The 23,328-nt window shown below is 40.4% G+C and overlaps 1 protein-coding gene and 1 pseudogene across 2 annotated transcripts in view; both read right to left on the reverse strand.

The window, feature by feature from the left end:
• Positions 1-23,328, reverse strand: part of DCP1A (decapping mRNA 1A) — a 56,965-nt gene that overhangs the window by 15,035 nt on the left and 18,602 nt on the right. For both annotated transcript variants that reach the window (XM_006747059.3, XM_081819160.1), the window contains 3 exons: positions 12,806-12,872; positions 7,793-7,931; positions 3,373-3,486 (listed from right to left, as the gene is read on the reverse strand). In XM_006747059.3, coding sequence (XP_006747122.2) covers positions 3,373-3,486; positions 7,793-7,931; positions 12,806-12,872 — 320 coding nt within the window. The remainder of the gene's footprint in view (positions 1-3,372; positions 3,487-7,792; positions 7,932-12,805; positions 12,873-23,328) is intronic.
• On the reverse strand, positions 12,879-15,104 carry LOC145716885 (large ribosomal subunit protein uL16-like; annotated as a pseudogene).

Raw genomic sequence — 23,328 nt, forward strand, 5'->3', positions numbered from 1 at the left:
GGAGGAGGGTCAGAGGGAGAAGCAGGCTCCCCGCCGAGCAGGGAGCCCGATGCGGGACTCGATCCCGGGACTCCAGGATCATGACCTGAGCCGAAGGCAGTCGCTTAACCAACTGAGCCACCCAGGCGCCCCCACCCTTCATCTTTCAATGGACACTGTTTTATGGCTCTTAAGGCTTTCTTCTGGGTCCATTTCTCCACCCCCGCCCCCCCCCCCACCATCTGTTATTAACTTGGCTTGAAAGCTTATTACACAAAGTCTTTAATGTATAATACAATGGAATCTGTACATAAAAATAATTGTCTTTAAACTTAATGATTAAGATTTCTTTTCCTTTCTGTTGCAGTTGCCCTATTTGTGACAAATGAACTCAGTTTTAATTGAATTTAAGATGGTGGAAATTTTGTATCTCTTGATCTGGGTGGTAGTTACAACGTTTAAAAGTTACATCTACAGAAAGTTACAGTGTTAATTACACCCCAGTAAGAAAATGCTCCCATCTTAAAGCAGCTAGATTTTTACAAAATTACCCTGGGTCTCCGTTTTCACACACATACAATAAATGATATTGATGCTACCTTCATCTCACGCTTATATAATCTGTGTTATCATGTGAAGAGCTATTTTCTGCACAATAAAAATGATGCTAACACCAGGTGTCACGGAACTTAAGAAACAAAGCGTAAGAGCATTTTGCCTGTTTTCAACTGCCTGGAAATCTGCCCAGTTATCATTTCCTCCCTGCCTTTCTTCCTTTCCCCTGGCCGTGGCAACAGGCATTGCCCAACCTACTCCAGTACCCATTTAGCCAAGCAGCGCACGGCCTGCCACCTGTCATGCTCTCGAAGGTGAGGCTGCTCTGCGGCGGTGCTGAGGGAGGCCAGACTCAGAATACTGGGTACGGTGCTGGGGACTTTCTTATTGGTCTTTTCAGAAAGCAGGCACTGATGCCCTGAGCCTGGTTTTGATTGCAATACGGGTTTGTAACAGGAAACCTCTTCTATCCCAAGGTCTGTGTTCTAAATGGTTCTCTGGGGGCGCCTGGGTGGCTCAGTTGTTCGGCGTCTGCCTTGGGCTCAGGTCGTGGTCCCGGGGTCCTGGGATCGAGCCCTGCATCGGGCTCCCTGCTCGGCGGGAAGCCTGCTTCTCCCTCTCCCACTCCCCCTGCTTGTGTTCCCTCTCTTGCTGTGTCTCTCTCTGTCAAACAAATAAATCTTTGGAAAAAAAAATAAAATAAATGACCTGAGCCAAAGTCAGACACTTAACCACCTGAGCCCAGGTGTCCCACAGGTTCTCTGGGTCTTGGGTCTGTTCCTTCATTTGGTTCTCACAATCGCCCCGGGAGTTAGGCAGTACAAGAATCCTTAACCCCAGGATTCAGAAAGGAAAGGGGAAGTGACTCATGAATCAGAAAGGGGATGTGATTGGCCCACTGAACACTTGGGGCTGATACACCAGACAAGAAGGAACACAGGGATGCTGTTCCTTCTCTCCCTCAACATTTATTTTGTAAAAATTACATTTTACATAGCACCACTCTTAATATATGCTTGACCTTCAGGCCTCTAAATGCAAATACGGTAAAAATGGAGCATGGGAAAGCAGTATACAAAATCTGGCTATCACCTAAATACTTAAAAACATTATGGATACATTGCTGATGGGAATGTTAATGGTATAGCCTCTTTGGAAAACTCTATGGCAGTTTCTTAATAAACTAAAACATGGAATTACCAAGTGACCCAACATTTGCATGACTTAGCATTTATCCCAGAGAAATGGAAATCTGTGTACAAAAACCTATGCACAAATGTTCACAGAAGCTTTACTTGTAATAGCTAAAAACTGAAAACAACCCAGATGTTCTGTCAACAGGCAAATGGTTAGAAATGGTTAAACAAATCTTGGTACTCCTACTTGATTGGGTGGCAGAATAAAAGAGAACAAAGAGAACACACTACTGATAAACCCAATAATTTCAATGACATCTCCAGGAATCATGCTGAGTGAAGAAAGACATTCCCAAAAGGTTATATATTATATAATTCCATTTACGTAACTTTCTTGAAATGACATTATAGAATGGGGGACAGATTAGCGGCTGCCAGGGTTAGGGATGGGAGGAGGAGAAAGACAGGAAGGTGTGATAGGGGAGTCGGTGTGACAATACAAAGGCAACATGAAGAACCCTTGTGTTGATGTGTTTGTTATCTTGACCGTGGGGGTGGATACACAGAGCTATACAGGACATAAAATCGCACAGAAATACATACCTGCACATACACACAGAAATGAATGTGAACACAACTGAGGAAATGTGAACCACATGGGTAGATTTTGTCAATATCCTGGTTGTGATATTGTACTTTATTTTGCAAGTTGTCATCAGTGGGGAAATGGGCAAAGGGTATGTGGGATCTTTCTGTATTATTTTTTTGTAATTGCATGTTTATCTATAATTATTTCAAAGTAAAAAGATTAGTTAAAAAACTATGGGTTTTATACTTGGTATCTGTTCATTTATTAAGCCATCGGCTACAAAGAAATCTAATTCAGTCAACAAATATTTACAGATGCTAGGTGCTGAGAATACGGCAATGAACAAGGCAGATAAAACTGCCTGTCCCTATGGAGCTTACACTTAGGTGGGGAGGAGACACAGTGCGCCTAGTAAAAAAAATCATAAACCATGTTGGCTGGTAAAGCCGTAGTGAGAAAATAAGACAGAGCAGGACAGGGGTAAGGAAGGATTGTTACTTAAAACAGGGTGACCAGACAAGGCCTCACCTGTATGGAGGACGCTCGAGACTTGAAAGAAGTAATAGAGAAAACCCTATCTGGGAGGAAAGTATTCCACACAAAGGGAACAGCAAGTGCAAAGGCCTGTCCCGAGGCAGGAGTGAGTCTGGCACATTTGTGGAAAGGCAGAAGAGCCAACGAGGCTGGGGCCAAGTGAGCAAGGCAGGGAGAGAAAAGATGAGGCAGGGGGCAGGGAGCCAGAGCAGGTCAGGGCTGGTGGACCACTGGCATGGCCTCCTTGGCTTTGATTCGAGTGAGAGGGGGCACCACTGAACATTTTAAGCAGAGGAACGCCATGACCTAACTTATGTTGAATCAGGATTACTCTGGCTGCTGGGTGAAGAAGAGGTAAGGGGGTGGCAAGGGCAAAAGCTCTAAAACCAAAGTGGAGGCTCCTGCAAAATCTAGATGGAAAGACAGGGCAAATGGCAAGAGTGGATGTTAGCATGTTGCTGCCTGTATGCACCTTGACAGATAAATAACAAATCATATTTGTACTGCATTAATATCTTTACAAAATACTACTCTGTGTTTTGTTACCCTGGACAAAGCTAGAGCTTTAGCTGTACAGACCTTATCTTGTGACCCCGATGGCATCTCTTCTAGAGTCTCAGTGCTTCCCAGATTGGAGAGCTGAGTACTTGGCTGTAACCCAGGGCTGGAGATATTGGAGTCGCCCATCTGATTCTGAAATTAAAAGGAAAAGCATATCATGTGAAAAGTTTGCTGACTATTATTTGGTTAGCAAAACATAATATGTACTATGCTATCAAAATTAACACATCCCTGGACTGAAGTTGGGGCTTTTTTTTTTTTTTTTTTTTTTAATCTGGTCTCCTGAGTGTTCTGAACTGTTTGTGGTGTCTGTTTTGACATGGATAATGCTCACTAGATGCTGGATCAGATAGCCCAAATATAACTTTAGATTTCTAAAATTTATAATTCCACGTCCATCTAGTCATCTTTTTTTAGGGTTTTTTTTTTTTTTTAGCACAGTGTTAGGCACTCCAATGTTAAAAGAATGGCAAAGAGGCATTTTTTTCTATTCAAATGACTTAATCCTTATTTCAGAACACCTTTTACTCAGTGTTACCCATTTACATAGAGGTGAAAGAGCCTGGGAAGTCTATGAAATATCTTTTGAAAACATCTGAAAACTACTGAAGCATTAGACAATTCTCCACATCACATGGTGCCTATGAGGGTAAGTGTGGCCAGCAGACATTCACTACAACATTACTGACTATATTCCCTGTGCGGTACTGTTCATCCCTGTGACTCACTCGTTTTCTAACTGGCAGTCAGTACCTCTTAACCCCCTTCAACTATTTTTTTTTTTAAAGATTTTATTTATTTGACAGAGAGAGACACAGCGAGAGAGGGAACACAAGCAGGGGGAGCGCGAGAGGGAGAAGCAGGCTTCCCGCCGAGCAGGGAGCCCGATGCGGGGCTCGATCCCAGGACCCTGGGATCATGACCTGAGCTGAAGGCAGACGCTTAACGACTGAGCCACCCAGGCGCCCCCCCCCCTTCAACTATTTTACCTGCTTATGAAATACTTATTTTCCACCTCTTTATGCAACACCACCATCAATCTATATTAACACATTATGGTTAAACTGTATTAGAGAAAAGCTCAAAACACTGTTCACAAGTTCCTAGAACAGAAGGTATAAAATGTTCAGAAACATTTTAAAAATTGAACATTTGCACATAAAAATCCCAGCTTGTTATTTTCAGAGAGAAGCTGGATACCTTGGCAACAACGGCTGGAGCTGAGCTGCAAGTGACCCTCTGATGCAAGGCCAGGCTCTGTCCGCATCGGGTCCACCCTGACCCACTGCATGCACTCCCGTGGCCCATGTGGTTTTGGGGGTAGTTGAGTCTCCTATACTTAACATGAGCTACAAGATGGGTTATGCTTTAAAAGGTCTCTAGAACTTCAGACATTTTTCTATACATGTGTAGGGCCGTTCTTGGAAGGTTTCCTCTGAGTTGGTTTTTTGGTAACACTCTAGTATTTATTTGTATGGATTGGGGGAAGTGAACAATCACAAACTTCCCAGAGGGTAATTTTACAATATTTGGTAAAAACCTTAAAAATATCAAAATCCTTTGATCTACCAATTCTATTTCAAGTAATTTATCTTAAGAGAAAATACTGAACATGAAACTTAGCTACAGGATATATTTCTGAATTCTTAAGAGAATCAGAAAAAAACAGCGTATTGTTTATGTAAGGCACGGAAGGAAAAATATGCAGCTATTAATATCACTGTTCTCTTTTTCAAAGACTTTTCATTCTACCAAAAGAAATCTCACAGGGACTCCCTATGAGATGAACAGCCACTGTCATAAAGATACTGCTCTTTGGGAAAAAACTGGTTACCAAAGAGTTAATAAAAGCGACTTTTAAGACTAGTTAATAAAACTAATGTAGAGAAATGTACCACACACAGGACATATTTATACATATTTTTGGAAGGATACATAATGAAGTATTAAAGTGATCATTTCTAGGTGGTGGGATTATGTCTTTTTCTTCTACTCTAATCTTTAAATATAAAATACAAATAACCCCTACAAAAATCCAGGATTATATCCTGTGACTAGAAGTAACTCAGCAAGGAGCAACTGTAAAGGACTGTGGGTTTAGCTATGTTTCTTTACATTAAAAAAGGTACGCTGGTTAAAACAAACTATAGGACTCAGGGAGAAAATGTTTATATAGGCAGTTCTTATTTCCAAGTAGTCTCTATTATAAATCCTGCACCCCAAAGTCTGGAATTTCATTCATTATAAGACACACAGTGGACGGGGGAGATTTAGGGTTGGGAGTACATCCCATTGCTGAGGTGTGGTTTGTACCCCTGCCCTTGACTCTGTCAATCTAAGTCTCTACCTAAAGATAAACAAAGGAGCCATCTGGAACCATGCGGCAGCTGAGAGCACCCACGCAAACACTGAGATATGAATTCATGGGTCACTGCTAATACCAACTCCATTTGGTTAGATGACAGGCAAGTGCAGACAAGAAACAAAACTATTCTTTCAGGAAGCTCCGCCTATTTACAGATAGTTTTCAAAAACTTTAGAAAGAACACATTATAAAGTAAGTACCAAAGATTTTATTAAGTTCCCAAATATTTTAGTTCTAGACATCATTTTATTTATTCCACACCATTGGGAACATTTTCTTTACAACAGTTATTTACTGTGCTCTCCATATTCTTACTTTCACAATGCATTAACTAGAAATCAGGTCAGATTTTCACACAGCCTGTTTGACCTAAAGCTCCTTTATAGCTTTGTGTACAAAAACTAAGCTTCAGTTCCTGCTTTCGTTTTGCAGCCACTCGCTACTTAGCCTGAAGAATAAGCGGGCCACCTCCTAGAGCGCCAGCTCTGGTGTACAGCCCCTATACTTTCTGTCCCGTGTGGCACCACCACGATCTAGTCATCACTAGGCATATGTGGCAGAGCCCTGGGTTTATTAGTTACCTGTTATCAGAACACAGAAAGGCCTCTATAAAAACTGAACAAGGCATCTATAGATAATCCAGATCTCATTAAGGATATGAGGGGGTCTGGGGGAATATAAGGTGACCTAAAAGTACAAAAAATGATTCTTAAAGTAAATGATTATTAAAATTTATTCTCATCCAGTTTCCTAAAAATCAATGAATCTACTACAGAGATGACTGCTTCTCCTATATTAATTTTCACAGATCCAGAAATTCCTCCTAATTCTCTATGAGACACTGAGGAATTTGGTATAATTTGAAAATTCTCATGGACTCTAATGTATACTTCTCTACCCTGGGTGGGACTTCCTTTGGTGTCTAAATATGACTTCCTTTGTTAGAGGAAACTACCTTCCAGAGCACTGTTTCCAAAGTTTGTTTCCTAAACTCTAGATTCTTGAGATGCTAAAGGGGAATATGTGAAAAACGGTCCTGTGGTTAAATCAACTTGGGAATTACAGGGCCTCTCAGAGTCTTGAGCATTACAAAGCCCTAAGAGGATAGGGGAGGAGGAGCCATGTAAACAATGTTTCCTTAACTCACTTGACCAACTGGAACTTTTTCTTAAGGATCACTTGCTAACCATGTAGAGGCTAGTGACAGAGCAGAACTGTTTGGGAAACACATCAGGGAGTGCTTTTCATACCTTGTTCCTTAAATTTTTGGTGAGGTGAGCATCACACAGAAAATAAAAGAAAGTACTTAATCAAACATGAGTAAAGAGTAAGGTAACAATTACAATGCCACTAAAACAAGGTGCAGCGGTGGGAACCTTTGGTCTTGCTCCTAGAAGTGTAGGGCTCTGAAGTGCCCATGTCAAGTGAAAAGCCAGGACAGTTTCACAGCCACACGGTTTGACGATCACCGAGGAAATGTCCACTGCTTGACACACAGTGGACAGTTCATAAGTGTGTATTAAATAAATTAACAAATGCCCTACAACTTCCATTTTATTCAACCTTGGGGAGAAAATATTATCATTTAACTTTTAAACTAACACACAAAAGAGAAAAAAAAAAAGAATTCTAGAAAAGCTTCACATGTGGGTAAAATCCAAATTAAAGGCTGTGAACCTACCACCAATTACAGACCATAAATATACCCTTTAGTATTAGCGGGTGCAAATGATCAGACTACATAAATTCCTAAGCCCTAGCAGAGACTGCAGGGGTGAACAACAGGCAAGAAGCTTTTTCGGAACTACCTGCTGCAGGCTAACTTCTGCACCCTGAAACCATTTTCTCCCATAGTAATTTTACAGGAATAGAAAAAGAGCATTCTAAATTTTCATGCCAAGTCAAGGACTCTGAGATAAGCAAATTTCTTTCCCCGTCTTTTAGGCTAAAAACAGTAAGACACACTTTCTTTTTGGACTAATTATCTCTACTGGCCTTGAGGTAACTTCCCCAGCACATGAGTCCCCTGCAGGCCTCCTCCTCCCCTCTTGGTGCTCCCAGTCAGCATCTCACCCTCTCATATTCATCCTTGGCTCTGCTTAGCATCTCCAGGATGTCAATGGGCCTGTGGTCACTGCAGCCGTTGGCCTGGCTAGGACTCTGCTTGTCCCGAGCCGCTTGCTGGGACCGCCGTGTCTCCTCTTCTACAACACTAGTGGAAGAGAACCAGGTTTCAGAAAGACTTCTTTAGACATAACCTGACGTATGAACCCTCCTGGTGCTCGTCTTCTGCGGATACGGGAAGAATGTCATAGGATACACTGGCCTCCCAACATAAACACGGGGCCTCGGTTACCTCATCCCGGGAATACATGACTAACCACTTCACCAGCTCATGCACAGCGATGCCAACTGATGGTGTCTCACTGTTAGGACAGAAGTGCAGAATTCTTTTCTAGAGTTGGTGGGAGCAGATAAATTAAAATGACTAAATTATTTCTTTCTCTTTTTTGAAGTATCTCAGACTCAGTCAAACTACCAGGTAAAGTACATTTTCAAATGGACGTGGCCAGCAAGACAAAGGCAGGCTACACAGCTGAGCAACCCACTGTGCAGTTTGTACCAACACCGGACTAGTGGTGGGTGGGTGGGGGGGTGGAGAGAACCTTCTTGAGAAGAGAGGTCTCAGGGAATCTTCAAAGGTTTCCCTTATTCTCTCCTTAGAAATCACTGAGTGGGTGGCTGAGGTCAGGGTGATTGTGGCAAGGCTCTTTATTCTGGTTGGTGCTTAGGCTAATTCTGCACTTGAAAAGACCTAAAGCAAGAAAAGTTGAGGGTTAAGAATGCCACTGATAGGGTTGAGGTCTTTTTTCTTTTTAAGATTCATATAGGTTTTAATCCCAACTGTAATGAATAGGCTTATCTCCCATAGGTTATTAGGGGCACAGACCCAGCTTGATAATTGTATGAACTAAGAACTTTCTGGACAGTGAAAAGGATAGGCAATAAAATAATTCAGTAGCAAAAGGTTTTTTTTTTTTTTGAATAAAAGGAGTAGGACAAGAATAGGCTGCTCAGTGTCTTGTTCACTGCTTTAAGACAGCCTGCCTAGGAGCTCCCATTAACGTGTGTGGGATGGTTCTTGTATTTGAAAACATTGGGTTAAACAATATTAAACAGACCTTTTTAAAATTTTAAATAGCAGAATCATTCTGAGTTTTTAACATGCTAAAATGTATTTGATTCTCCAAGAAGGGTGGGCTTATAAATTTTCCCAAATTTATTTGACCGTATAGAATCTTCTCCTGAGGCGGGATTTGTTTGGAAAATCCTGCTTTAAGATAATATTGTCATTTCTCTATCTAGATTCTTACAGCTCTGAATAGGATAACTGATTGATGAATTTGTTTTTTTTTTAAGATTTTATTTATTTGACAGAGAGAGAGCAAGAGAGCATAAGCAGGGGGAGCTACAGAAGGAAGGGGAGAAGCAGCCTCCCTGCTGAGCAGGAGCCTGATGCAGGGTTCAATCCTATGACCCTGGGATCATGATGTGAGCTGAAGGCAGATGCTTAACTAGAGAGAAAGTGAGCAGGGGGAGGGGCAGAGGGAGAGAGAGAATCTCAGGCAGACTCCCTGCTGAGCGTGGAGCCCAACACAGGGCTTGATCCCAGGAGCCTGAGGTCATGACCCGAGCTGAAACCAAGAGTCGGACGCTTAACCGACTGAGCCACCCAGGCGCCCCTGGGATGATTATTTCTAAAATGAATGTACAATCATAGACTTTACAGTAGAGTGAAAGAAGACTGATATGTGATATGTGCATGAGACCAATTAGAATCAATATTGTTTCTCTTATATCCATACTGGGAAAGAAAGATTGTACTGTCACAGCTGTGAGGCCTGTTGCAAAGGAAAAAAAGACTGGAGAGACATATTTGCTGGGTCACAAGCAATTTCACTTTTCTTTTTTGTACTTTTCTTCATTTTCCATAATTAACAGGTGCTCCTTTAATAATCAGGAGAAAAAAAGAATGCTATTTCAAGTGACTTGTATTTACACTCAGTTATAGGCTGCACCAGCCTGAATCCACCTTTACTGAGGACTCTGGTCACGCAGCCTATTTCTCCTACCTCCTGCCATGCTGCCTGGCTTGCCCAGGCTGGTATTCCGCTCTCCCCTGACCCACACTGGATCTGAAATTTTGATTTAAAAGAAGAACATTTCTTTTCTTTCTTTCTTTTGTTTGGTTTTCTTTTTTTTTAAAGTAAGCTTTACGCCCGAAAGGGGCCTGAACTCCTGACCCTGAGATCGAGAGCTGCATGCTCTACTGACTGCGCCAGCCAGGCGCCCCCAAAGAGAAGCACATTTCTAGTAGTTACCACTGCTCACCAGTGGAACAGGCCACCTTACAACGCTCACCACTGCTGTAAGTAGAAGCTGTCCAGATGGCATGGAAGGGACAGGAATGACGCTTGGACTCTGTAAGGCCTCTTCCAATCCAAACTCTGTGAGGAACGCCCTTGCCTCTCGCCCTCCTCTCAAATATGCCCCAAGCCTATCTGTAAAATCAGGAATAAAGCTCACTTCCATGAGTTCTCCAAATTTCATAGTCTATATAGGCAACCATTTAAACAAGTGTTTATTGTTAAGAAAAGTTTCTGGCAGAGTGGATTTTCTCTTTAGGAGAGTCAGCATTTCCCAAGTTTAGTGGATTTTCAACTTCGCCACTGACCAAAGAGGATTTCCAAATTCGGATATGTACAGGTCTAGAAATTTGCTTGCTCTCCCACATAGCTTCTCAGTTTTTATAAACATCTTTTGGAATAAATCAATTTCTTTACTTGGAGAATCTTTATTATATTGCAGCTGTTGAAACAGTGATTTAACAGGATGGGCACTGACAGGCACAGTTATTGAGACACACAATATGCCAGAAAGAATTTTACCTGTATTTCTGGTTAGCAGAGATGATATTCTGAAATATGGGGCAAACAGAGGCTGTACACAGGCAAAGTCAGAGCAAGGAAAGATAAAGTAGTCTTTTTTTATCTTTGGTGACCAGAACACCATTTATCACAAAGTTAATGTTAACATATAAGGTATTCTCTTCGGCCATAAATAGTCCAGACACTTAAAACTCATTATCAACAGTTTCATGAGGGCACTCTCTAATCACTTTCAATACCTCCTCTGCTTCTAGTAAAACCAGCTGAAAGTGTAAGCAAATGTGCTTCTTTTGGGCATTTCTCATGAAAGAACCTGAAGGCTCTTCTCTTCCCTTCTGCTTTCTGTTTCTACTTCCTCACCCTATTTTTGGGTTCCATACAATATTTTCAGATAGGCCTTCAGTCTTCTGCCTCATTTACCATCTGAAGTCTTATATGAGGGGTACCGCTGGCCCTGATAGTTTAGAAAAAAGCTCAAAATGGTTTCCTGTAAGTAGCTATTAAAGCTAAGAGAGACAGATTTCTCACTTGGGGCCCAAAAGCTCTCAATCTGCAGGAGAAAGTCTATATATTAATATATTCCAAAGTTTGGATATTTAAGGGAAATATTCTGGATTTCAGGATAACCAAGAATTAGCAAATCTGTGTCTTCTAAGTAATTAGAAGTAAAGTGCCTTTGCTGTAACTTTCAAAACTACAAAAAAGTAGGGGCACCTGGGTGGCTCAGTTGGTTAAGCGACTGCCTTCGGCTCAGGTCATGATCCTGGAGTCCCAGGATCAAGTCTCGCATTGGGCTCCCTGCTCAGCAGGGAGTGTGCTTCTCCCTCTGACTCTCCCCCCTCTCATGCTCTCTCTCAAATAAATAAATAAAATCTTTAAAAAAAAAAAAAACTACAAAAAAGTAGTCATCAAATAAGCAAATGGCTTTGTAAAAAAGCGGTTTTAATTAATTAATTTCCAGAGAAAAGGTGTTGTAAAAAGAAAAGTGTGGTTCTTCAAGCCTGAGTGATCCAAGTTCATTTGGAACACTGTCTGCAGGGGTGTGTGCCCACAGTAATAAACATGGCCTCCCCTGTGAGCTCACAGCCAAAGCAAATAAAGCAGGAGGCTGACGAACATCGCATCAGGACATGTGAGCGGTCCTGGATTAAAACGTCGCCTTAGCCATGTGTGCTTCTTTTAAAATACAAATATACTTGAACTGAGGTTTGGGGGTTAATTATTTACTTACACATTTACAGAAATTAGTGTAAAATTGGCCTGTTTCTTAAAAAATGAAGACTGTTTTCTTCCAAAGATGCAGATAAGAACCTTGCAGGAGAGCAAAGGGAATTTTGATTTGACAGAGGGGGCTCCACATCTCTGAGGAGATTCAGGCAAAAACTGTGCAAGGGAAACACAGGCGAGCCAGAACACACTGCCCGCCGTAACGCTCTGCCCAGAGCTGTGTGGCACCGCAGGCCCCCTCAGCACCACAGTGTCCTGGGCTCCTAGAATCTGGACCAGCAGCACAGGTAAGCCAGGTGGCTCCCGTAGGCTAACCTAAGAAAGCACAGTGAACCCCCCTTCAGAACATTAATTCAATGAAATTACTCTCCCAATTCTAAGATTCTGACATACAAAACATTTACTGGAACACAATCCAGTGAACTGGGGACTACCAAACCTAGAATCGGTATCAAAACGAAGTTCACTTCAGGGAAGCGTGTGCAGGAGTTCTCTATCAGCTGCTGAACGCGGCATCACTCGTCAGAGCAGAAACCTGGAGGGAGCCTGAAGTAAAAGCCCCTTAGTAAAGCCCCTGCAGGTGGTGGGAAGGCTGTGCCCTGGGTGTCGATGGTATCCTCTGGAGTTAGGCAGTTTGACAGCCCTAAGCATATCACCCCAACCTAATGTACAAATAAAAAGACTAGAAGGAAACAGACTAAAACACTAACAATGGGAATAGTAGGATTACAGACGATTCTAGAGTTCTTTAAGCTTTTCTGCCTCTTACAAATTTTTGACAATAAGCAGGAAATCAGGTGAGAAATAAATGAGTTAGTAGACTCAGTAACAAAGAGAAGTAAGGGGGAAAGTCATTTTTTCATCTCTCATATATCACTAATTGAATCTATGTCGTGATATAAATACTTACTCGGCCATGAGTTTGGCTATGCGGTGACAGTCATTCTTGTCGTAAAACCAGATGCTGTATATTGACACTTGAAAAACAAAGAAGAAAAAAGAGGGGAAATGAGGTTTCAATATTTGGGTGTATGTAAGTACTACACTACCATGGAGTATCACAGAATTTACAATGAAACCCTCCAACTGTTAGAGGAGTTCCTCTAAAGAAAAAAAAAGCCTCTCCCCTAAACTGTTTAATAAAATTATTAAAATTAGGATCGGTAAAATATCTAGATGAAAACTGGAAAGTCTGTTTTTAGACAGGATTACTAGATCTCACTGAGCCTAAGGAGCCACTAAGTATAAGCAGCACCATTATTTTATGTATTAGAAAGAAAAAGAACTTTTTCTTAAAAAGAAAAACACTGCCAGTTACACTAAGAATCAACATTGTAAGATGCATTCCAAATGGATAGCAAAATATGAAAAAAAAAGTGTCTCATTGAAAACCAAGTTCACCCATCAGCTAACCAAGCACAGAACCTCTACCAGTCTCTTGAAGCCTGAACGGAATTAGTAGCTCCAGCTCCAGACCCAGTGCATGACCCATACTATGCACACAGGAACCGGAGGTGCTGGGGCTGGGCTCCGTCTGTCACACTTCTTATTTTCCTTTTTCATTCCTAGCATGGATGGTGTGATCAACACTAAGAAAACCCTCACAAGGTATTTGGTAAATAGGTATATGAACCTTATTATTAAGGATAACAATACATAAAAATGACTGTAAATACTTTTTGAATAAGGTGGAGTAGAAATACTGAATACATAAGTCAAAATAAACATAAGGCTAGTTAGGGCTCACTGTTTCCATGTGCACCCACGGCACTCACAGCCTGGCCCAGGTTGTACCTCCCTTCACACTTAACGATGACTGGTACAGGAAGTGCAGGTATCATTAGGCCTTTTTTTAAAATTAAACTTTTTTTTTTTTTTTTTAAACACAGGAAGTAGGATTTATTGGTGGGCATGAATGGGGGGGGGGGCACTGCCGGTTCTCCTGAGTGCAGAGCCTGCCATTTGTCCAAGGGGCCACTATCAGGGATGTATCTGACCCACAGCAGTCTGGGATGAGCTGCTTTTCAGCCATCATGTCTTCAAATTCGTCCGCATTAAACTTTAAGTAAAGCCCTACTTCTTGGAAATGTGGATCTTCTGATGGCCAGGGAACTTGAACTTGGCCCTTTGTGCGGCCTTAATCACATGCTCCTTGCTCTGCAATTTGGTAAGGATGGACATGATGATTTGGCCAATGTGGACCCTGGCCACTGTGCCTTGGGCCTTTCCAAAGGAGCTCTGCCTATCTGCCTGGAGCCCGTCAACCCCAGCACAGGACAGGTGATACAGTTGACAGTCTTACTGATACGTGGAAGGGGTAGAGCCACACCCGGATGTGAAACCATCTTTGCTACAGCTTTTCACCATGTACCTGTTGGCACAAATATGGGTAGCCTCCAGGGCTTCAGAGGAGAGCTGCTCATATTCATCTGATACTATGTAGCCACATAGTAGGTACTCATCCATTTTTGCCTTCTTCTGCCTCCGGTCAAAGATGCAGGGACACCTCTGCAGAAGTGAGACTTTGGATACGGCATGTTCTTACAATACCAGTAACACTGGGTTGCATGGTGGCCCACGGTGACACCAGGATCTTCGGTGGCACCCCAAAGGGAAAGAGCTAAACTTTTAATTTTGAAGTAATTGTAGCTTCACACATAATTGTAAAACATAGAGAATGTGTGCCCTTTAATTTGTTTCTTCCAATGGTAACATTCTGTAAAGTTATAATAGACAGGCTTCTGACATTGATACCGTCCAGATCCCTGGTGCCCTTCTATAGTCACACCCTCCTCCCTTCGTCCCTCTCCCCTGTCTCTGACCCCTAGCAAACACACTAATCTAGTCTCCATTTCTTTAACACTGTATTTCAAGAATGTTATATAATATAAATGGAATTATATAGTATGCAACTTTCTGAGATTGACTTTTCTGACTCAACATAATTCTCTGGATATTGATCCAAGTTGTTGCTCGCATCAATAGTTCATTCCCCCTACTCTCACCTCCCCCCTTTTTTTCTGCTGAGTAGTGTATTTCATGGTATGGATGTACCTGTTCAACCATTTATCCATTTGAGGATATGTGGTGTGTTTCCAGTTTTTTGCTATTATGAATAAAGCAGCTATAAATGTTCATTCCAAGGTTTTTGTGTGAACATAAGTTTTCCTCTCTGGGCTAAATGCCCCGAAGTACAATTACTGCATCATAGTAGTTGCATGTTCAGTTTAATAAGAAAACTCTTAACCTGTTCCCCAGAGTGTTTGTGCTAGTTTATATTCCTACCAGCAATGTATGAGCAATCCAGTTTCTCTGCAACCTTGCCAGCATTTGTTGTTCTATTTTTAACTTCCTCCATTCTGATAGGTGTATAGTGGCATCTCATGGTGGTTTTAGTTTATATCTCCCTAATAGCTAAAAACGCTGAACATCTTTTCATGTGCTTCTCTGTCATCCATATATCCTATTTAGTCAAATGGCTGCTCATGTCTTTTGTCCCTTCTAATTGATTTTTAAAAAAATATTTATTTATTTACTTGAGAGAGGGAGCGAGAGAGCACGAGTAGGAGGGGCAGAAGGAGAGGGAGAGAGAATCTGAAGTAGACCCTGAGCTGAGCGTGGAGCCTGATGTGAGGCTCAATTCCACAACCCTGAGACCACTACTTGAGTCGAAACCAAGAGTCTGATGCCCAACTGACTGTGCCACCCAGGAGCCCCCTAATTGATTTTTTTTACTGTTGAATTTTATGACTTTTTTTTTTTTTAAGATTTTATTTATTTATTTGGGAGAGAGAGAATGAGAGACAGAGAGCATGAGAGGGAGGAGGGTCAGAGGGAGAAGCAGACTCCCTGCCGAGCAGGGAGCCCAATGCGGGACTCGACCCCGGAACTCCAGGATCATGACCTGAGCCGAAGGCAGTCGCTTAACCAACTGAGCCACCAAGGCAGGCGCCTGAATTTTATGACTTCTTTATATATTCAAGATACTAGTCCTTTGTTGGATATGTGGTCTGAAGATATTTTCTCCCTGTCTGTAGCTTGTTTTTCATCCTCTTAATAAGGTCCTTCCAGAGCAAAAGTTTTTAATTTTGACAGGTCCAATTTATCAATTTTTCCTTTTATGGATCATGCTTTTGGTGTCAAGTTGAAGAATTTTTTGCTGATGGACCCCTAGTTCCAAAATTTTCTCCTATGATTTTTCCTAAGGGTTTATAGTTTTACATTTCAGTCAGTGATCCATTTTGAGTTAATTTTTGTATAAAAACGTTTAGGTTAAGGTCTTTTTTTTTGGTCTAATTATTCCAGCATTATTGTTGAAAATGCTCTCTTCTCTCTTTTTTTAAAGATTTATTTATTTTAGAGAGAGAGAAACTTTAGCAGACTCCTTGCTGAGCTTGGAGCCCGACTGGGGGCTCAATCTCACGACTCTGAGATCAGGACCTGAGCTGAAACCAGGAGATGGACACTCAACTGACTGTGCCACCCAGAGGCCCCTGCTCTCATCTTTTGTACCTTTGTCAAATAGCAGTTGGGCATATTTGTGTGGGTCTATTTCCAGATTTATTTTATCCTAATTATTTATGCGTTTATCCTTCCACCAATGCCACACTGTCTTGACTACTGCTGCTATATAATAGGCCTTAATATTGGGTAGAATAATTTCCCCACTTTATGCATCTTTTCCAAATTGTTTTAGCTTCTAGGGCCTATGCCTTTCCATATAAATTTTAGAATAAGTTTGTTTATGCCTACAAAAATCTTTGCTGGTATTTTGATAGAAAGTGCTTTAAGCCTTACAGGCCAATTTGGAAATAGGTGAATTTGTACCATGTGGAGTCCTTCAATACACAAGTACAGTCTAGCTTTCCATTTAGTTTTTTTTTTTTATTATTTCTTTCATTAGTATTTTGTAATTTTCAGCACACAGATCCTTGTACATGTTTTGTTAACTTCATGCCTAGGTACTTAATTTTCTTTGTAAGGATTGTAAGTGGTAGGGTTTTTAAAAAAAAGTTTTTTTTTTTTTTAATTAATCTCTACATGCGATGTGCGGCTCAAACTCACAACTCTGAAATCAAGAGTCACATGCTCTTCTGACCGAGCCAGCTAGGCACCCCTAAATGATAGTTTTTAATTGTGACTGATAATTTTGAGTGTTGATCTTGTATCCTCATACCTTATACTAAACTCATTTTATTAGTTCTAGAAATTTGTACCTAGACAGTCCTCTTATCTGTGAATAACATTTTTATTATTTCTTTCTCTCCCCTTTCTATTCTAGTATGTAAGCCTATTTTTCTTTCTTGCCTTACTGCAGTGGTTAGAACTTTCAGTGCTGTGTCACAGTCAACACTGTGGACATCCTTGCCTTGGTCTCAGACTTAGAAGGAAAACATTCACTCTTTCACTATAAATATAACGTTGGCTGTAAGTTTGTTGTAGATGCTCTTTATTAAGATGACATAGTTCATTTCTATTCCCAACTTGAGAATGGACATATGATTTTTTTTCCTGCATCAAAAAACACAAAATATGATTAGTGATATTTCTATTTCATATTTAGTCTGTTGATATGATGGATTAAACTGACTGATTTTCAATACTGAACCAGCTTTGCAGATCTGGAATAAAGCCCATTTGGGCATCATTTATATTTCTTTTCTCTATATTGTTGGGTTTGCTACTATTTGGTTGAGGACTTTTTTTTACCTAGCTCATGAGAGAGATTGCTTTGTGGTTTTCTTTTTTTTGTACTGTCTTCGTCTTGTTTGGGTATCAGAGTAATACTGGCTCTGTAAAATCAGTTGACAACTGTTCCCTCCTTGTCTGTCTTCTGGAAGAAACTGTAAATTAGTGTCAATTCTTTGAATTTTCCAGTAAAACCATCTGAGCCTGGAGATTTTTCTTTTAAATTATTAATTTAATTTCTTCAAAGGCTAAAGGATTATTCATGTCATCTATTTTATCTTGGTTGAGTTTTGTAGTTTGGGCTTTCAAGGTCCATTTCTTCTAAGTTATCAAGTTTGAGTGTAAAGTTGTTCATAGCATTAGCTTATTACCCTTTTAATGTCTGGAGAATCTACAGTGATATCCACTATTCTATTCCTGATACTGGTACTTTGTGTCTTATTTTTGTTAGTATTGCTAAAGGTTTATCAATTTTATTGACCTTTTTTAAAATTTAAAAAACCTAGCTTTTTGCTTCATTAATTTTTCTGTTTTCATATTTTCAAGATCATTGATTTCTTCTGCTCTCATTTTTATTCTTTCTTCTGTAGGCTTTGAGCTTATTTTGCTCTTCTTTTTAAAATTTCTTGAAGTGAGAATTTAGTAGGCTCTCAGCCAGTGTCACTTGAAAGGATGGGAGGAATTCCCCCTGGCTAGGCCACCCTGGTGTGCCTCTCCTGGAGAAGGGAGCCTCTAACCTTCACAGATGCAAACTGCTTCCCAGGCTACGTTAGTGATATGACCCCTCTTCTACCCCTCCACCTCCCCTTCATGGAAGGGAGGGAAAGCCCTCCCTTGGTGGCCACTTATTGTCAGTAGGGCTTCTAATACTTCCTGTCAGTTTTTCTGGGCTCACCTGATATTGTTGGAAGGACTCCCACTCCATCCAGGAGGGGAATAAGCCTACCTGATCTGCCTTTTGTTGCTAGATTGGAAGTCAACAAATATCAGACCTGGGTCCCCTTCTTCTGTTGGGTGAGAGGGTTTTAAGACCCTCCTGCTGGGTTGTTTTGCCAGTTCTGGGTCTTCTTCTTTCTACCTTTCAGAGTTTGCCTAATTGTCTCTTGCGTTATTTCTGGGTTTTTATAGTTATCTTTAACAAGGAGAGCAAGGAGAGAGAAGTCTGTGCCATCTTGTTTGGATGAGAAGTCTCATTATGCATTTTCATGAAAAGACTAAGTGGCTTATTAAATATCAGAGAAAAAAAGTCTTAGAACTGTAGCTAGAACTCAGGTATTCCCATTCCTAGGCCAGTAGTCTTGACATCACACAGCCACTGCCTCATTACATGAAATAACATAAAATTTTTTATAGAAACAAAAAGTTAATGAGCTTCAATTATGCTTGAAGACTAAAGTAACACATAAGAGTATAAATAATTAAAAATTATACAATAAAAGGATAACAGAATATAGGAAATATAATGCTAGAACAAGAAACTTTAAATAGGAGCATCTGTGTGGCTCAGTTGGTTAAGCAACTGCATTTGACTCGGGTCATGGGATCAAGCCCTGCATCGTGCTCTCTGCTTGGTGGGGAGCCTGCTCGTCCCTCTCCCTATGCCGCTTCCCCCCACTCATGCTCTCTCAAATAAATAAACAAACAAACAAAACAAGAAACCTTAAAGATCCTTTTCATAGCTATTATTTGAACTCTATCAACATACATTAATATGTATTGATATATTAATATACATTAACTGAGAAAGCCAGTTAGCTTTTTTAAAATTGAGGTATAATTGACATAACATTATTAGTTTCAAGTATATGATGTAATGATTTATTATTTGTATATATTGTAAAATGATCACCACAGTAAGTCCAGTTAACACCCATCACCATACACAGTCACAAAATTTTTTTTTCTTGTAATGAGAACTTTCAAGATCCACTCTTAGCTACTTTCAAATATGCAATACAGTATTATTAACTACAGTGACCATGCTGTACATCACACCCCATGACTTACTCATTCTGTAACTGGAAATTTGTACCTTTTGACTCCCCTTCACCCATTTTACCTCCCCTCCCCTGACTCAGGCAACCATAAATCTGTTCTCCATATCCATGAGCTTGTTTTTTTTGTTTGTTTGTTTTTGGGTTTTTTTGCTTAAAGATTCCACATATACTGGGGCACCTGAGTGGCACAGTTGGTTAAGTGTCCAACTCCTGGTTTCGGCTCAGGTTGTCATCTCAGGGTTGTGGGATGGAGGCCCGTGTTGGGCTCTGTGCTCAGTGCCGAGTCTGCTAAGGATTCTCTCCCCCTCTCCCTCACTCTAAAAATAAATAAACAAATAAATCTAAAAAAAAAAGATTCCACATATAAGTAAGATCATAAAGCATTTATCTTTTTCTTTTTAAAGATTTTGTTTATTTATTTGAGAGAGAGAGAAGGGGAGATAGTGAGAGAGTACAAGCAGGTAGGAGAAGGAGAAGCGGGCTCCCTGCAGAGCAAGGAGCCCGATGCGGGGCTCGATCCCAGGACCCTGGGCTCATGACCCGAGCCGAAGGCAGACGCTTAACCGACTGAGCCACCCAAGCACCCCCATTTATTTTTTTCTATTTTATTTAGCATAATGCCTCAAGGTGCATCCATGTTATTGCAAAAGGTTAAGAATTCATTCTTTTTTGTGGCTGCATAATATTCCATTCTGTATATATACATTTTCTTTATCAATTCATCCATTGATGGACTCTTGTGTATACATATTCTGGCTGTTGTAAATAATGCTACAATAAACATGGGGGTGCATATATCTTTTCAAATTAGTGTTTTCATTTTTTTTTCAGATAAATACCCCAAAGTAGAATTGCCAGATCACATGGCGGTTCCATTTTTAATTTTTTGAGGAACCTCCATACTGTTTTCCATAGTTGATGCAACAATTTACAGTCCCAGCAACAGTGCATGAGGGTTTACTTTTCCCCACATTGTCACCAACACTTGCTCTTTCTTGACTTTTTGATAACAGCCATTCTAACATATATGAGGTGATATCTCACTGTGGTTTTAATTTGCATTTCCCTGATATTAGTGATGTTGAGCATCTTTTCATGTACCTGTTGGCCATCTGTATGTCTTCTTTGGAAAAATGTCTATTGAGATCCTCTGCCCACTTTAAATCAGATTATTTGTTCTTTTGTTATTAATTGTAAGAGTTCTTTATATAATTTGGATATTAGCCCCATATTAGATATATGACTTGCAAACATTATCTCCCATTTGGTAGGGCCTTTCCATTTTGTTGATGGCTTCCTCTGCTGTGCAGAAGCTTTTTAGTTTGATATAGTCTCACTTGTTTATTTTTGCTCTCGCTACTTTTGCTTTTGGTGTCAAATCCAAAAAATCACTGCCAAAACCAATGTCCAGGAGCTCACTATCTATGTTTTCTTCTAGGAGTTTCATGGTATCAGGTCTTACATTAAAGTCTTTAATCTATTTTGAATTTATTTTTGTATGATGTAAGATAGTAGCCCATTTTCATTCTTTTGCATGTAGCTGTCCAGTTTCCCCAACATCATTTATTGAAGAGACTGTCTCTTTCCTATGGTATATTCTTGGCTCCCCTGTTGTAAATTAACTTGACCATATACCTGTGAGTTTATTGCTTGGCACTCTATTCTGTTCCATTGATCTATGTGTCTATTTTTGTGCCAGTAACCATACTGTTTTGGCTACTAAAGCTCTGTAGTATATCTTGAAATCTGAGATTGTGATACCTCTAGCTTTTTTTCCTTTCTCCAGTATGCTTTGAGGGGCTCTTTTGTGGTTCCATACAAATTTTAGGACTGTTTGTTCTATTTCTGTGAAAAATGTCATGGCAATTTTGAAACAAACTGTACTCAATTGTAGATTGCTTTAGGTAGTACAACATTTTACCAGTATTAATTCTTCCAATCCAGGAGCATGGAATATTTTTTCATTTATTTGTGTTTTCTTCAGTTTCTTTCATTATGTCTTAAAGTTTTCAGTGTACAATAAAAGCTATTTTAATGGCAAATATTTTGTTTCACTCTGAATTAAGGTCATTTTATTCTACAAAAAACTTCAGGGCCAATCACAACTTTAAAGTTCCCTTTTTGATGGAAATAAAAGTTTAACTGGATTTTTTCAATTGTCATTGTAGAGGGAGTGAAAGCATCGATATACAGAGTGAGTGAATAGCTTCATTTTATGAACGAAGATGATGAACGTGAATTTTTTTTCCTACCCTATTCATAAGGGGACTTGCCTAGTGGAGAAACCCTCCGGTTTCACTAAAACTGTCCTTGACTGTTGGGTTCCACGTCTGGTTATGTGTCCTGCAGGTGACTGTGCATACTACCACCAGGCACCCAGGCTGGCTTCTGCTTTCTGAGTGGTCATTCAGCCTGCTGTGAAGAGTTTTCCATGTTTGGACCCAGGTTCACAGCCCCTCTTCCATTCACAGAACTTCAAAACACCACCAACGTTTCAAACAGAATCAATGTCTAATGAGAAACAAGTAATTTTGGAATATCTTACATGGTATAAGTAAATAGACTGAATTTAGCTTTGACAGCCCTTTGACAAGGAACACAGAGGAGGCTTTGTTACGGAGGAGTTATTTATTAAACATTATCTTCTGCAGGGTCTTAGTTATGTTCCTATTCCTTTCAGCTAAGGATTGCTCCTACATAGAGTAAATCAGATTGGGCTCTGAAAAGACTCCATATATGGCAATTAAACACAACCATCTTTCTTTAAATATGCCTCTTTCAACTCTGGCTAAAGAACATACAAAACACAAGAGTCTGAATACAAGATTCCAGTTTTCCTCTAATGGACACACCTCTACAACTTACAGTGATGAGAAAGTTTATGATATGCACTAAGTACATCAGGCTCAGAGAAGAACACACAATATTTTCTGGGCTAAACAGGGGCATTTAGTAATGTTTTCATAGGGGGTTGCAAACCCAGCTCTTAAGAAAGAATTTCATACTGATAATCAAACTAAGCCCAACAGAGCTGTCAACTTATGTTGACAATACTTCACTTACATCCTCCCCTTTTCCTTTGAAGAAATACACTATAATTTAGAAATAAGACACATGCCTTCCACTCTTGTACATTATCAAATAAACTGCCAAAAAAGAGCCAAACACTTACAAAGGCATGTTTGCAGAAGAAATAAAGATAAGGAAGCCATAACGATAGCTTAATGGGTAAAGGATAAGAGTCACACTCGATTCTGCCAAAAGCAGACCTGTAGAGGTTCAGACACGCATCCAAGAATCAGCTCTGTCTGCCAACATATCAAATGCTCAGTGCATGCAACTGGCAAGGAGGCCCTGGGAGCTGCCCCTAAGCCTGTCACTGTCACCAGTGAGGAAAGACAGACAAGTTCCCAGATGGCTAAGATCACGGAGGACCTGTCTTCAAGCCAAAGCCAAGTATTCTTCCCTCAAGAGAACTTCCACTCTATGGCCCAACACATTCATTTGCTGAAACATCCTGAAATAATTTTCCTTTATTAACTATAGCATAGAGGATTTAAGGATTTGACAATACAGTATTATTGTGCACATAATGATGGCATCCTGATTTGTAAATGACTTCTCTTAAGATGAAAGCAAACTGTTTAGTTATTGGACCCCCACCACATAGTGTGGCTGTTAACAGCTGTCCCAAGTAAGTCGTGCTGTACAGGCAAGTCACTGAAGAGTTAGGTGGTGTGGTAGGGCA

This window comes from Leptonychotes weddellii, chromosome 1 (genome assembly GCF_054177405.1).
Source record: "Leptonychotes weddellii isolate Sample4059 chromosome 1, ASM5417740v2, whole genome shotgun sequence".
Classification (NCBI taxonomy): domain Eukaryota; kingdom Metazoa; phylum Chordata; class Mammalia; order Carnivora; family Phocidae; genus Leptonychotes; species Leptonychotes weddellii.